Source organism: Perognathus longimembris, chromosome 22 (genome assembly GCF_023159225.1).
Source record: "Perognathus longimembris pacificus isolate PPM17 chromosome 22, ASM2315922v1, whole genome shotgun sequence".
NCBI classification, from domain to species: domain Eukaryota; kingdom Metazoa; phylum Chordata; class Mammalia; order Rodentia; family Heteromyidae; genus Perognathus; species Perognathus longimembris.
Window position 1 is genome coordinate 4,744,926 of NC_063182.1, and position 14,721 is coordinate 4,759,646.

Below are 14,721 nucleotides of genomic sequence, written 5' to 3' on the forward strand. Positions count from 1 at the left end.
GCAACTAAAACGTAAGTCAAATAAATTCAAAATAAGTAAAAGCAGATAAGAACCTAGCAAAAAAAAGACAACATGCCAGTTTCACAAAGAAGTAATTTTGTGTTTCTGAGAATATCCAGGTCAGATATTTTTTTCCAACAGCTATAATGTAGACCACAGATTTCCTAGACTTGCAAGGGCGGGGGGGCGGGTAACAGGAAGAAGGAAGGAATGGAGAGAGGGGGGGAAGGAGGAGGGAGGAAGGGAGGGAGGGAGGGAGGGAATGCCATTTAAGCTTTTGCCATTTGGAAAAAGACTGAAAAAGTCATGATTACATCTTCCACTACATTACAGAGGTTAAGTTTGCCTTTTTATTCATTTTTTTTTGAAAATCTCATTTGTTTGTACTATGTTAGCTGCATCCACATGTAGACATATTTATGTTTGTGTGTGTTCATGTGATGTGTGTATGGGAGTATGAGTGAGAAAGAGAGAAGGAGAATGCATATATAACTAACAGCTGCTTCCACCAGGAGAGAGAATTCTATTACATGGTGGGACAGAGAAGGTACAGAAAAATAACTTATTGAATATCTAGCATGCATGAGGAATTACACATTGTGCTGAGAATGTAAACGAGCCAAAAAGCCACAACTGCTTCTACAAAGCTATCAAGAGAGAAGGAGGAAGAACAGAACAAATAAATCCGAAATCACGTATATGAATGGTGCTAACATGTCAATCCACAAGGTTCTATGCCAAGAGCAACTAGGAGGAGGGGTTGGGTCTGGTGGGCTAGTAGCAGAAGCCCTTTGGTGGATAAACCCACGAAAGCCTGCCCTTGAAGAACAGGTAAGATGCCGGGAGGTGAGATGTGGAAGAAGAATGTCAGGAGTCAGAACTGCAAAAAGACCAACGTGGGCAACATTTCAGAGCAACAAGTGATTTCAGAAGGGGCAGAAAGGCCAAGCATGCCAAGAGAGCTAGAGGAATGAGGTGTGGGATTAATTGGGCTTTGCTTTCTTTCTCTCTCTCTTTCTTTCTCTTTCTCTTTCTTTCTCTCTCTCTTTCTCTCTCTCTTTCTCTTTCTCTCTCTCTCTCTCTTTCTCTCTCTCTCTCTTTCTCTCTTTCTCTCTCTCTCTCTCTCTTTCTCTCTCTCTTTCTCTCTCTTTCTCTCTCTTTCTCTCTCTCTTTCTCTCTCTCTTTCTTTCTCTCTTTCTTTCTTTCTCTCTTCTCTTTCTTTCTCTCTTTCTTTCTTTCTCTCTTTCTTTCTTTCTCTCTTTCTTTCTTTCTCTCTTTCTCTCTTCTCTCTCTCTTTCTCTCTTTCTCTCTCTCTTTCTCTCTTTCTCTCTTTCTCTCTTTCTCTCTTTCTCTCTTTCTCTCTTTCTCTCTTTCTTTCTTTCTTTCTTTCTTTCTTTCTTTCTTTCTTTCTTTCTTTCCGGTCCTTGACTTGTGTTTCCATCATAGAGTGGGCATTGTCAGATTCTCCTCCTGGGTCCCAAGCTACCAACATACCTACAGATGGGATCCCTGACTCCTGAGGGCCACACGGGTAAAAAGGAAGGCCTGATCACCTCCCTTGACAGTGGGTCACTCTGAGGGGTAGCAACGTTAACACGCTTGCTCAGATGTGCCCTGGGATGCAGTGACGTCACTGACACTTTGAAGCCGATAGATCCAATGATGTTAAGGACTCCAGTAGTAGGTTTGATGTCGCAGAAGTAAATATCAAGAAAAGCAAGCCACGGATATCACGCCGTTTACGTTGCCTTACGATATGGTGTTAGAAATATATTCACTCACTCAACAAATGTTTCTGACTCACCTCCTGAGCATTTAGCACAGTGGTGGTCACTGGAAAGGATTTGTGCATAAGATCTTCCAGGTAAATTAGTAATCTTCAGGTTTAAATAATCGTCATAATAATGAAAATACCACTTTGAGAATCTTTATAAAAAGGAGACTGCAGCTGTAATTCTAAAGTACCTTTTAAAACCTATTATTAGTGATATGGTCTAATATCTGGACTCTGATTTTGTGCATACCTTAAAACCTTTTACAAGTCAAAAGTTTTGATAGAAGAGAGAATTAAAGAGTGAAAAAGGACAATAATGGTTCTGGCTGTAACTAAACTAATTTATGCAGCTATCATTAGAAATAGTCCAATTAAATGAGAATTTACAGGATTGCCAATGGTCTTAAAACTTTCCTAAGCCAACCTAAGGTACAAAAGCTTTTATGACTCCATCATTCAGCTAGTATCTTAAGGTCAACAGACGCATAAAATTTTAAGTATTTTTGCTTTGATTCACATGAATATAAATCTAGTTTCATTTATATTTTCTTTTTATTTTTCGTACGTGTGCCTATACTGGGGCTTGAACTCAGAGAGCTGTCCTTCAGCTTTTGTTTCTGCTTATGGCTGACACTCTACCACTTGAGCTTCAGCACTACTTCCGGGTTTTTCGCTGCTTAATTGGAGTCAGGCACCTTGAAGACTTTTCTACTTGGTCTAGCTTCAAACCATGGTCCTCAGATCTCAGCCCCCTGAATAAGTAGGATCGCAGGCACGAGGCCACTGGTGTCTGGCTCGTTTAGTGTCTTGGCATCCCAAGTTCCGGTTAGGAGCATCTTCTCTATTCTCAAATCAGTTTGCACTTTCCCATCATCCTAGATTAAAGTGTCCTCTGTCCTAATTTGGTATCTCCCTGAACCCCAAGCTCCATCAAAACTCTTGGTGCAGGGGCTGGGGATATAGCCTAGTGGCAAGAGTGCCTGCCTCGGATACATGAGGCCCTAGGTTCAATTCCCCAGCACCACATATACAGAAAACGGCCAGAAGCGGCGCTGTGGCTCAAGTGGCAGAGTGCTAGCCTTGAGCGGGAAGAAGCCAGGGACAGTGCTCAGGCCCTGAGTCCAAGGCCCAGGACTGGCCAAAAAAAAAAAAAAAAAAAAAAAAACTCTTGGTGCAATCTCAGCTGCATTGCATGTGTGCAGCAAATATTTCCAGGAATCTCTGAGCCACACTATGAGATGCTTAGGAAAAGAACATACTCAAAAGCAAAGAGCCACGCAAGGTCACCGTGCCTAGCCTGTACTCAGGGCTAGAAGGAAGCCTGCGGAGCTATCAGCAGGTGGCCGAGGCTACACAGTGTGTCTGCTGAAAAGGACATTCTGCTGGAAGAAAGTCAACATGGCTCCCAGACGAGGACTGCACTTCACTAATAGGTTTTTTTTTGGGGGGGGGCGAGCGGGAGGGTGGTATACGTAGTTAGTGCAAATGACAGAAGTATGGAGTGCCTGCAGTGTCTAATCAATGAAATCTGTGCAGATTGTTAATCATTTTCCCGGCAGATTGTGAGAGGTACTAAAAATCATGAGCATGAAAAGTTCATGAATCAGAATCCAGGTTCTTTGCATACAGATTTGACATTTTTCTCCCCATCTCAAGCGGCCGGTCTTCTTGAACAATCCTTTCTATGGACAGATCCTTACTAAGTACAAATCAATATGGGATTTTTCAAACAAATACAGTAAATGTCTTAGAATTTTAAATATCCCAAGCAGACTTTAAAGTGTTGAAAGTACCACACAGTATCAACCACTACTTCCCTGTGCTATCCATCTGGAAAAGCCAATCTAAACTGTTCATTTTCTAAGACATAATAGACCAATAGGAATTAATATCTTCCTATTGTGTTGCTGCAGCTTGACACAATTGAACCCCTACGGGTATCCCTCTGATAGTTCATCTAGTTGACTGGAGAGTCATCTGAGTAAAACTAAGTCCTGTGTTCTATTTGCATCACCATGTAAGATTTCAGGCACCTGTAGAAAAATGTCTGGTATAATTTGTTAAAAAAAAAAAAACCCTGATATCATAGAATGGTTAAACTGTCAGAAAGTTAGTGATGCCTGACCAGTGCTCCATGTGCTTTGTAATGTTGGTTAACTCTTTCTCTGCTTAGGGTATTTTCAGAACTCTGCAACACTCATCCATGTCAACGGTCTTCCCGTAGGGTTCTGTTTCCTCCAAAACACACTGTAGCATCCACAGGTGTCATTTTCCTAAGTCTGATAACGTCTAGGCCTTTGCTTTTCCAGAGTCCCTTTTACAAAACAACAAACAAACAGAAATTAGCAGAGCTTCCCTTTCCTTTTTTGTGTTTTGTTGCCTAGCAGTGTTGACATGAGAAGCTTGCACTGTTGTCCAAAAAAAAAAAAAGACAACCAACAATATTCAACAGGCCAGAAAGCCTCTTGCATTTGCCACCTAAATACAGACAGAGAGCTAGCTACCTTTCATTTTCATTAATGTAGCAAGCTCTTAATCACATTTTATCAGCTTTACGTTATAACTTTCTGCTCCAGAAATGGGGCTGATGAATAAAAATAGAAAACTGAATTTCTTCACATGGGGCAACTTCTGAATGGGTAGCAAGGTAACAGTCCCCCTTTAACAATCTTATTTCCTTTTATTTGCCACACTGCTGTACCCCACGTGAAGTAAAATGTCTTGTTTTCAATTCTCCTGTAACTGAAATAATCCTTTTGTCAGTAGCACACTCAATAACCATTTTCTGTCACTGTGAATAATACTCTCTAGGCTGAACCCCACAAAAGAGTTGTTCTAATTCTGCTGGGGCTGAACATATAATTTAAATTGCATTCTTACTTTTCAGTTCTGCTCTATATTGTACCACGTTCTGAAAGGCCATAGGTGGAAATCAAGGCAGGGGGAAGTCCATTGTTAATGATTTTCATTATGGAAATAGCCAAGGGAAGCAGACATTAAAGTCTTTTCTTCTCTTTCTGTTTTTATTATGAACATATTTTTACTCACATATTTTTCTTTCTTTTTATTGCAACATAATATTTTTAATTGACACATACCAATTTTATATGTTTATGGAGTACACTGTGCCATTTAATTTGAAGCCCTTTGATGGAGTTACTTTTATGTTTATTCCACTTCAATTAAAATAAATAGGCATGGCATTGAATACATTCTTGGAAATTTTTTAAGTATGCCTAGATCAATAGACTGGATTGGACAGCTAAAGTGATTATTGGTCTCTTACAGGTTCCTTAAAGGAAGAACCAATGACTGACTCGGGCTGCTATTCTCAGGTGTCAGTACATTCTATGGCACTGATTAAGCTCTAGGAGCATTTTAAGTACTTTATAGCCCATCAATCCACTTGATCCTTATAGCAATTCAGTGAGTAGACACAGTTGTATCATCTCCACTTTCTTGGGAAGGACACAGGGGCGTGGAAGAAGGCTACATTATTAATGATCACATGGCTAATAGGCAGTAAAGCAAGAATTCAGGCTGGGCATTCTTTTATTAAGCAAATAGAATGCTGTCATCTGAGATCCCAAATCCAGGCTCTTAACTACCATGCCAAGCTGCCTGTAGCACTCAAATTTTTCAACATTTCTGGGAATAGAAGAGAGAGTAAATGGAACCCTTTCAGCAAATAAGAAAATTAAGAAGACAAGTCTTACAGCACATTTTGTATTCCAGTAGAGCTTTTTCTCTTTTGGGGCTATTTTATCAGTTTTTGAGCACTTTTCTGAATTCTGAATGCCTCTTGGGCTTTGCCATAGACACTAGCCTCGCCCAGCTTCAATTTGCCCCTGCTTGGATGAACAAACTAAAGGGAGCCACGGGAGACCTGGCTGCTGGAAAGTGTTTTTCTCAGTTCCCTGGAGCTGGAACCTTGTGTAAATGTTAAGGGAAGAGCACCTTACAGAAAGAATTCCAATTTGTATGTAAAGACCTTAGAGCTCAGTGAAAGTTAGGAAACACCACGGTTATCATCTAATGCATTAATCACTCCATCACTGATCTCCAGTCCTTCTTTGTTTGTGTGCGCGTGAGTGCTGGTCTGGGGGCATGAAGTCATGGCCCGGGTGCTGTCCCTGAGCTTCTTTTGTTCAAGGGTAGCACTCTACCACTTGAGCCACAGCTCTACTTCTGGATTTTGGGTAGTTTATAGGAGATAAGAGTCTCTGGGACATTTCTTCCTGGGCTGGCTTAGGCTATCCTCAGATTCCACTAGTGCCTAACTCTCAGTTCTTCTTTCTAGAGATAACATAAAGATATATCCAAGACAGGTGCACTTATGACAGTAAAATAATATTGGAGTAGGCACTTACGCACTCTTTTGAGGTGGCATTCTTTTTGGAGAAATATTTACAGTCTGTGTGCTAGGTATTATACCAACTATTATGAACATATGAGTTCATAATACAGTTTCTGTCTTTACAAAGCTCACCGTTGGAAAGACAAATATATGAGCAAATGTAACACATTATTTGTTAAACTATGTAGAGGAAATTAGGGTCACGTGAAACAAAGATAAGAAATACTTTATACAGTAGGCTGGGAAAGTTATCCCAGAAAATGTAAACTCGAGGTGGACTCTAGTGAACTTTGTAGGTAGAAGAGATCCAAGCAGAGGATGCTCACACGCAATATTGAAGATGCAAGTGGGTAACAGCACCCAGGGATTTAAAGAGTTGATGGGCGCAGAGTAGCAGCAGTAGAAGCTGCAGAGGGAAGCAAAGGGCATTCCATACAGAGAAGGGGCACGGGGTTGATAGGGAGACATATTAACTATAAGAAGCCATCGTAAGGCAGCGAAGACCCTTGGGTGGAGGCAAGTCAGAGTACGACTCACATTTTAGAGACCTCATCACGTTTGCTGCAGGGAAAATAGACCCAAAGAAGACAATAGAGACTATGGAAGGGATGGAACTTGTTTTGCTTGGCAGTGGTCTGGAGAAGGAGCTGGGGTGTGGCTTGAGCAGCCACAGTGAGGACAGAGAGCAGTGGACAGACGTGAGAAGGATGGAAGAGAAGAACCGATGGGATTTGTCATCGATTAGGGAAAGTAACGGTGGAGAAAGAAGTGTCAGGATGCCTGAAGCAACTGGATGAGGGACGATGCCATTTGCTGACTTAAGACACACATAGATGCTAGACGCTACGGGGTTACATTCCTAGCCAGTAGCTAGTAATCCTTACTACACAGCAGGCTGAGATCGGAGCAGAGGACTTTGAAGCCAGCCTGGGCAGGAAAGCCCACGAGACTCTTACGTCCAATTACCTACCCAAGAGCCAGAAGTAGGGTTGTGGCACAAGTGGTGGAGAACTAAGCTTTGAGCAAAATAAGCTCAGTGACAGCACCCAAGCCCTGAGTGCAAGCCTTGTGGCCAGCACAAACAAGAAAGAAGTTTGGGAAACAGAGATGGTGAATTCAATGGAATTTCTACCCAGTCAAGGGAAATCAAGAATATTTAAACGTAAGAGGTAGAATAGGATGAAGGTAGTAAACTTTCTCACTCCAAATGATTTCTGGAATGACTGCTCACTATATCCCCACTGGCAGCCCAGTACAATGATGAGAATACGTGTGGAAATTCAGGTAGTTCTTGAATGACTGGAAGAAAAAGTAGGGATCTCAAAAAAAGAAAGAAAGAAAGAAAGAAAGAAAGAAAGAAAGAAAGAAAGAAAGAAAGAAAGAAAGAAAGAAAGAGAGAAAGAAAGAAAAGAAATGTAGGGGCCTCTTGTACTGCTTCCTTTTTGGAAGAACCAAATTGGACAATTAAGAGAATTGCTATTTATTTAATGATGAGTCTTAAAAAGAAAAATGCTCTTCCCTTGCCTCCATTAATGCAATTAAAAATGCACTTGTCAACAGTGAAGACAGAAATACAGGAACTGAATGTGACCTATGGCCCAGATCTAGCAAGTTTACTGGGAATGATATGTGTGAAGGGCATCTCAGCCCTCCTGGGTGGGACGCTAGAACCTGGAAGGTAGGAGAGTTGATAGACCAAACAAGCAGTTTCTTCTTGTTGTTGTTTTGTCCCCAGAGCCGAGGACGAAATTCAGGGCCTTGTTCTTGCTGGGCAAGTGATCTTCCACTGAGCTAAATCCCCAACCCCCAGCAGGTCACTTGAAACAAATAGGTTGTACAGAGAGGAAATATCAGCCGATTTTACTATATTGCACTAATATAATATTTTAAAATAAGAAAGATAATAAAGAAGCATAGCAATCCAATATACTGGATGTACCTTACTTGAATCTTGACTCAAATCTTAGCAAAATATTCTGAGAAAATTGGGGACTTTTTAACACTGACTAGATATTGGATATGGTAAGGAATTACTATTATTAATTATCATCATTATCACTAGAGTTTTCTGAGACAGGATCTTACTAGGTAGGTAGTCAAGACTGACCTTGAACTCATGCTCTTCCAGCCTCCGAAGTGCTGGGGTAACAGGTATGCACTACAATACTCAAGTTGATAATAAAGACTTGTTATAGCCAGATAGGGTGGCTCAAGCCTGTCCGCCTGGCTAGCCACTTGAGAGGCAGGGATTGGTAGATCCGGGTCTAAAGCCAGCCTAGGAATACAAGTTTACAAGCTTGCAGCTCGGCCGATGGCTGGTGGCTGTGAAGTACTTTTTATCCTAACTGATGGGGGAAGCGCATAGTGGCTGGGAATTGTAGTGAGGGCCTATCATCTCAGGGATTTGGGGAAGCACCTATAGGAGGACTTCAGTCCAGGCCAGATCAGGCATAAATCAAGAGCCTATCTTGAGAATAACCAACCCTGTAAGGGGCCGTTGTTATGCCTTAAGTGATAGGGTGCTTGCTTAGCAAGCGTAAAGCTGGGAGTTCAAACCTCAATGCTGTCAAAAGAGGGAAAAAAGGAATTTTTAAGGGATTGTTTATATATAGGCATTAGAGTACTTGTCTAATGTGTGCGAGTGTTTGGGTTTGGCCCCCAGCACCACAAAAATATGAAAATAGGAGAATTATTCACATCTAATGGTATTATATAATTTTTGATACATTACATTTTAGAGATGTGAACTCTAGTATTTGTTTATGAATTAAATCATCTATGTACTGGATTTTCCCCCAAGTAACCCAGTGCAAACAGGAAAGAAAACCAGAAGTCTTGATAAAGCCAGATTGTCTTTTGATGTTAACTGTAGTAATTGAAGATGGTGCAGGTTACATAGAAGTTCTGGACTCCAGTATCTACATTCGTTTGTGTTTAAAGATTTCCATGACAGAAACATTTTAAGTGACTTTCAAAGCTATGCAGAATTTACGGAGAGTTATGGCAAAGATCAGAGAAAAAATAGCAACAGTATGCCATTTTTCAGTTTGTCTATTGATTTCAGGAGCTCTGCACAGGGTCTGCCTGAACTCCTGAGCGGCAGTGCTTTTCCATGTCGTTCTTTGGAGAAGTTTTGAATGGCTTCCTGTTGGGAGCTTTGTGGCACACTTTGAGCCATTTCCATTCCTAAAGTTCTTGGATGAGGTCTAAACCTCATGAGGCGATCCAGAACATTCCATCCTTCTCCCCACCCCCCCAATCCTGTGTATGTTTGCTCCTATCAGGACAGTTGGAAGCAAGCTTAGAGATGTCCTGACGCCCCGTTCTCTCCCAAGCTGACTGCTGCTCTGATTCACTGCCATATTCACTCAGTGATGGCCAGGCAGGGCCCACAGCAAACTCCTCCCACAGGAACTGAGCTCAGGTAACAGATCTCAGATGATAGGAAAGGGAAAACACCATAGTCAAATGTTTTACTGACGTCTTTATAGCATTGTTACATTCAGTCACATTCTCAGTGCACAGCATTTTAAAGAAATAAGAAAAATTTTCCCATATTGTCCCTGTACTGTTACTATATAGTATCTACCTGAGCATTGGGTCTAAATTGACTGCATGATGAAGCTTTATATTTAGTGGTACTTAAAATTACAAATTAATAAGCCTCAATTCTTATTTGCACTTTTTACACCGAGAAAGGCCACCTGGCCCACAGTCCTGTAAAGTGCTCTTAGGCACAAATACCTCTGCCTTAAAAGCACTTTGAGTGCAATGACAGAGCAGAAGTTTTCCTGCTAAGTTCTGACTAGGGCTTGGAGAGCAGCAGTGATTCAAGCAAGACAAAAAGCCAAAGCTGAGAAGACAAGGAAAGTTTGGGGAAGTGGTATGGAGGTGCTGGAAGGGACCCACCCAGCTTTACACACCTCATAGATGGTCGGCACAGATCTCTCTACTGAAGTCAACAGTGAGCTTATTCTAGGTATCTCTCAAAAAACCAGAAGGGTGCTCCCATCATTTGGGGAAAGATGTACGGTCTCTGGTTTTTCCTAAAGCACCCCAACCTTTAATTGAAGCATTTATAGTCAGTCTTGGTTAAAAAACAAACAACTATTCACAGTGGATATAACCATATATTTCTTGCCAATACCAGATCAAACAGCTGAATTCTAAGTGGGAAATGACTTCCTAATCTACTTTCTGCCAGCACCTTATCTTAAGCAAAAGGCATGAAAACATAAAGTGTGTATGTCAGGAAATGTAAGGACTTTGTAGCTGTAACTTTCTAAATTTAAGAAAATAGGTTAAAAAAATTACCTATGAAAAAGTATTTATGGAAAGGATGATGAAATAATATCCATTTCTATACGTCACAGATCTCATAGTATGAATTTTGAACCAAGTATCCCATGAATTGATGTCTCTACTTATTAGGGACTTACTAGAGGTGAATGCCCTTGAATGAGAATGTTTTCAGTTAACAATCCAAGGTAACTTATTCATGACTAGGCTTAAGCATCAGCCACAATTCTGCTCAACGGAGAACAATCTTCCCAATCCCATGAGCATCGGAAAATGCTGTAGACATAAAGGATCCATTGCACCTGTGATTTCTTTGCCAAGTGATTCAGCGATCATTGAGTATCTGGTTCAAAAGTAGGACTTCTCTTTTCCAAATGACTTAACTCCCACTTTATTTAGAGGTGAATCAAGAGGAGTTGTCTGATGTTTATGGTATTACTTTCTACTCAAAGAAAAAGCAAGTCTTACTTAGCCAATTAGATGGAAAACATGAAAAGTTATCTTCTCACTATCTTTAAATAAACACAAAGACATCTCTAAATATTTTTGTGAGGCAATTATAACAGGTTTTTCTTTCCTGTGTTCATATAATACTTGCATTCACTTAATATTTTACATGTCATATTTTTTATGTGTATGTGATGCAGATAAACCAAGTTCTTAATGTTTCTTAAACATGCAAGGACAGGAGTAGACTTTTCCCTTGTTTATGGGTCTCCATTAACAGAACACTCACGCAAGTTTAACTCATAATGAACAACAACTGCAGTTCTACATGAAAATTTTAATGAGGGAAGAATCTAACCTGCTTATTCGACTAGCATGTAGATTTGAGTCTTTCAAGTTCACCATGACTTAGGTGAAAAGTAGGCACAAAAGGAATGAGGAGAGTGATTGCAAAGCCCTACGTAAAATGCAGTCATTTCTTGCTCTTTTTTTTTTTTTACTGTCATGTAGATTCAGACAAAGTAACTCTGCAGCATTCCTGTTTTCGAGAGTCTGGTTTCTTAGAATCAATGGCTTGAATCTAAGAAGTGCGTGTGTGTGTGTGTGTGTGTGTGTGTGTGTGTGTGTGTGTGTGTTGCCCTCACTAACCTCAGGAGGAAGTCAAGTTCTTCTGAGAAAAGCATCCTTGCACGCAGTCGCAGTCAACTCCCTGTTTTAGAGCAACACCCATGGTTTCAGCCCATTAACCCCAGCACAACAGCTTGATGAATTAATGCTTATATAGGCACAGTTGGCAGCTGCTAATTAAATAATTATAGCTAAGCAGCTGCATGGAAGTCGTTATGTACCCTAGAAAGCCAGATGTCAGTTTTATTGGTCCTAAGACAGAGAAAGAGTTAACACTTAGCTCTGGATATTTTGCCCAAAATGGAAGTACATGATTCTCAAAAAAAAAAATACACTGTATGGAATTTTTGTTCATGTATAGTAGTCTTTCCATGGTGAGATAGACCACAAAGTGCTCCTCGTTTACCCAAGAAAAGAAGGAAAAAATTATCTGTAGAGAAGAAAGAAACTTTCTAGAACAATCTAAAGAGGACCCAGTGTTAGGAGATGAGCTTGATGTACCCAGTAATGCCACTTGACTAGTAGGAACATATATTATGTAGGTGGGATTAAAAAAATCTCCTGTGGTCCTTTTGGGGGCTTGTCACTGCTGTGGTTTCCATCCATTTGTTCCAACCTTCTTGAGATGCTATATTTTCAGGTACTAGAAACTGAGAAACAAAAAAAGTCATAACCTATATTTACCTGTCTCTAAGATGCATTTTCCTCAACAGTTCGGAGAAGGTGTTTTGTGTTCTACAGAATTGCAGATAATTCCATTTCCTTTATAGAAGGTGCAAAGGCCAGAGTCTTATCTCTGTCCTCATGGGAAATTGGCCAAATGGAAGAAAGCAGTATCTGGTGACTAAATTCTGGTCACCAGGAAGACAGAAATTATACAGGCTACAAATAGGGTCATGGGCCATGTAATATTGGTTATTAAACACTTGTATGTTCCTAAACTGATTTAATTTTTCTCCCCAAGCTATTCTGTCTATATAATCCATGTGTAAATCAAATAACGTGATAGCCCAGTTCATAGCAACTCTGCTTCCCACGGCTCTTTCTACCAAGGTTTTTAGCACTATCTCCAAATGAACATCTCCAAAAGAACTGTAGGCTCAACCCGGTCCAAGAACTTCAGTATATTTTTATGTTGAAAGAAATGTTGATATTTTAATCTTGAGTTCTGAATTTTGGCTTAATGAAAATAGAGGATATCGGATGATAACCATGGGAAAATATTCCCACTGGAATTCACTACCATCTACTCCTGACCCTGTTGAAAATCAGAAGTTAAATCAAACACAGAAGAGTACCAGCTGATTCACTATTGTTCCGTCAGAGATCAATGACATTTAGTTTCTTGTTTTATAATAATGGGTTTAAAAAAAAGCACTAATCAGCCTAAGTCTTCATTTAAGCAGATCCCTACTCAAAGGGCAGCAGCAGCATCCATTTATTCTCCTCCACTCCGGTTTCCTTTTATGTCAGTAATTTTATCACCTCAGCTGTCTGAAGGTGTCTGGGCGCGGTTGACAGTTCTCCAGGACCTGGTGGTTCCTTTTAGACAGATCTTAAATAAAGTTTGGCTTAATCAACTTGCAGCTACCCGGCGACTCAAGTCTCAGTACAAAGCGTAAAAGAATCAAACAGCAGGTCCGTCAAGCTCCCAACAGTGAGTGAGTCTCAGACCAGAACGGGAGCTTGCAGCAGTCTGTACTGCCATCTAGCCAAGACCACGTCATTCCCTGCAACCCTGGTGCTCTGAAAGCTCCTGGTGAATGCAGGTCTTCAGCAGCCAGCTTAATAGACCCCAGGATTCATCTGAGAAGTCTCAGAGTAGTCTGTCCCTCCTGATGCTGCCCAACTCCACAGACCAACAGACAAGGGGCCGTCATTTGCCTTAGCTTCAAATTTCAATGTCTAACCAAAGACACACATGTGCATTTTCATTCCACATAGTTTTACAGCAATATCATGTACACCTTGTGATTTCAGAAATGCTTGGCTATCCTGTGAGTTGGTTGGGGAAATAGGTAAAAGTTCCTTCACTAAGTCACGAGAGCCGAACGGTAACCTCTAGCACTCTAGCTTCACTTGCAGAGTTACAAGCCATCCCAGACTGTATTCCTCAGACCCTGACAACACATGCAAACTGTCCACCACTGTGAAGGGAACGGATACACAGCAAAACAAGTGGAGTCCTTTGTACTTACGGTAGAAGACATATTCGGTGTAGCTTGACCAGATCTTGTCATCAGTATACTGGTTGACAAAGGATGCCGTCACCGACGAGTTACAGGCCACCATGTGGAATCCACACTCGGATAGCATATCAAAAGCCCTTTCCAGGTGCTTGAATTTGAGATAAAATCTGGAGGTGTATCTTTCCGGTGCTCGGTCAGGGTCTCTGCTTTCATTCAAAGTTTCTCCAAAGACTTCCTTTGCCAAGGAAATTCTTCCACACACCAAAATCCGGGGGACTCTCCGAAACTTGGCATCGGCTTGTCCCTCTCTCCCCAACGTGCAGGACCCTCTGTACCCCACAGTAATGAAACCCCACTTGCGGTCAGCAGGCAGCAGGGAGGGAGGGGGGCAGACCCGGGGGTCGCTTCCCTGGGAGGCATCTTCGAAGTCGCTGTGGCAGAAGTCATCGGGGCTCTGCTTGATCTCATCGGGGGTCAGGAGTTTGACCAGATCTGGAAGTTGGAAGTACTCGGCTTCCCTTTTCAGTCTTCCTCTTTCCGGAAAGTGATCAGGCAGGACGACCTGCCTGTCCCTGAGATAGTCCAGAATATAACGGAACAAGAAGCCATCTCTGTCGATGAAAAACCTTCCCTTGGAGTCCTTGGCGAGATCGTTAGCCATGTCTCTCTTCGGGGAGAACATTTTCCACAGGAGAGAGTGGGGGATGCTTGTCAACGTGGAATGGCGTGTGAAGTACACTTGACCCCCAACGTTCAGCTCTATGACTTCAGGGAAGGAGCTGGGCACGGTGCTCCCCGGTTCCCGGGGGTAGTAACGGCTACAGTTCCCACTCACAGCCATTGTCCTTTCCTGCTGCTCTTTGTATGGAAAGGTTCAATCCCAGGCTGTCACCGCCTTATCCTTTTGCGTCAATGTGTGCAAGAGAGGGGGAAAAACAAATGATCCTTACCTGCTACAAATGACCTCTCGCCCCCTTCCCGGGCTGGTGTGTTTGTGTCTGCTGAATTCAACCCCAAGAAAGGGAAAC

At 41.6% G+C, this 14,721-nt stretch overlaps 1 protein-coding gene across 1 annotated transcript in view; it reads right to left on the bottom strand.

The window, feature by feature from the left end:
- Positions 1-14,534, bottom strand: part of Kctd16 (potassium channel tetramerization domain containing 16) — a 224,789-nt gene extending 210,255 nt beyond the window's left edge. The window contains exon 1 of the mRNA XM_048331336.1: positions 13,703-14,534. Coding sequence (XP_048187293.1) covers positions 13,703-14,534 — 832 coding nt within the window. The remainder of the gene's footprint in view (positions 1-13,702) is intronic.
- Positions 14,535-14,721: the final 187 nt, after the last annotated feature.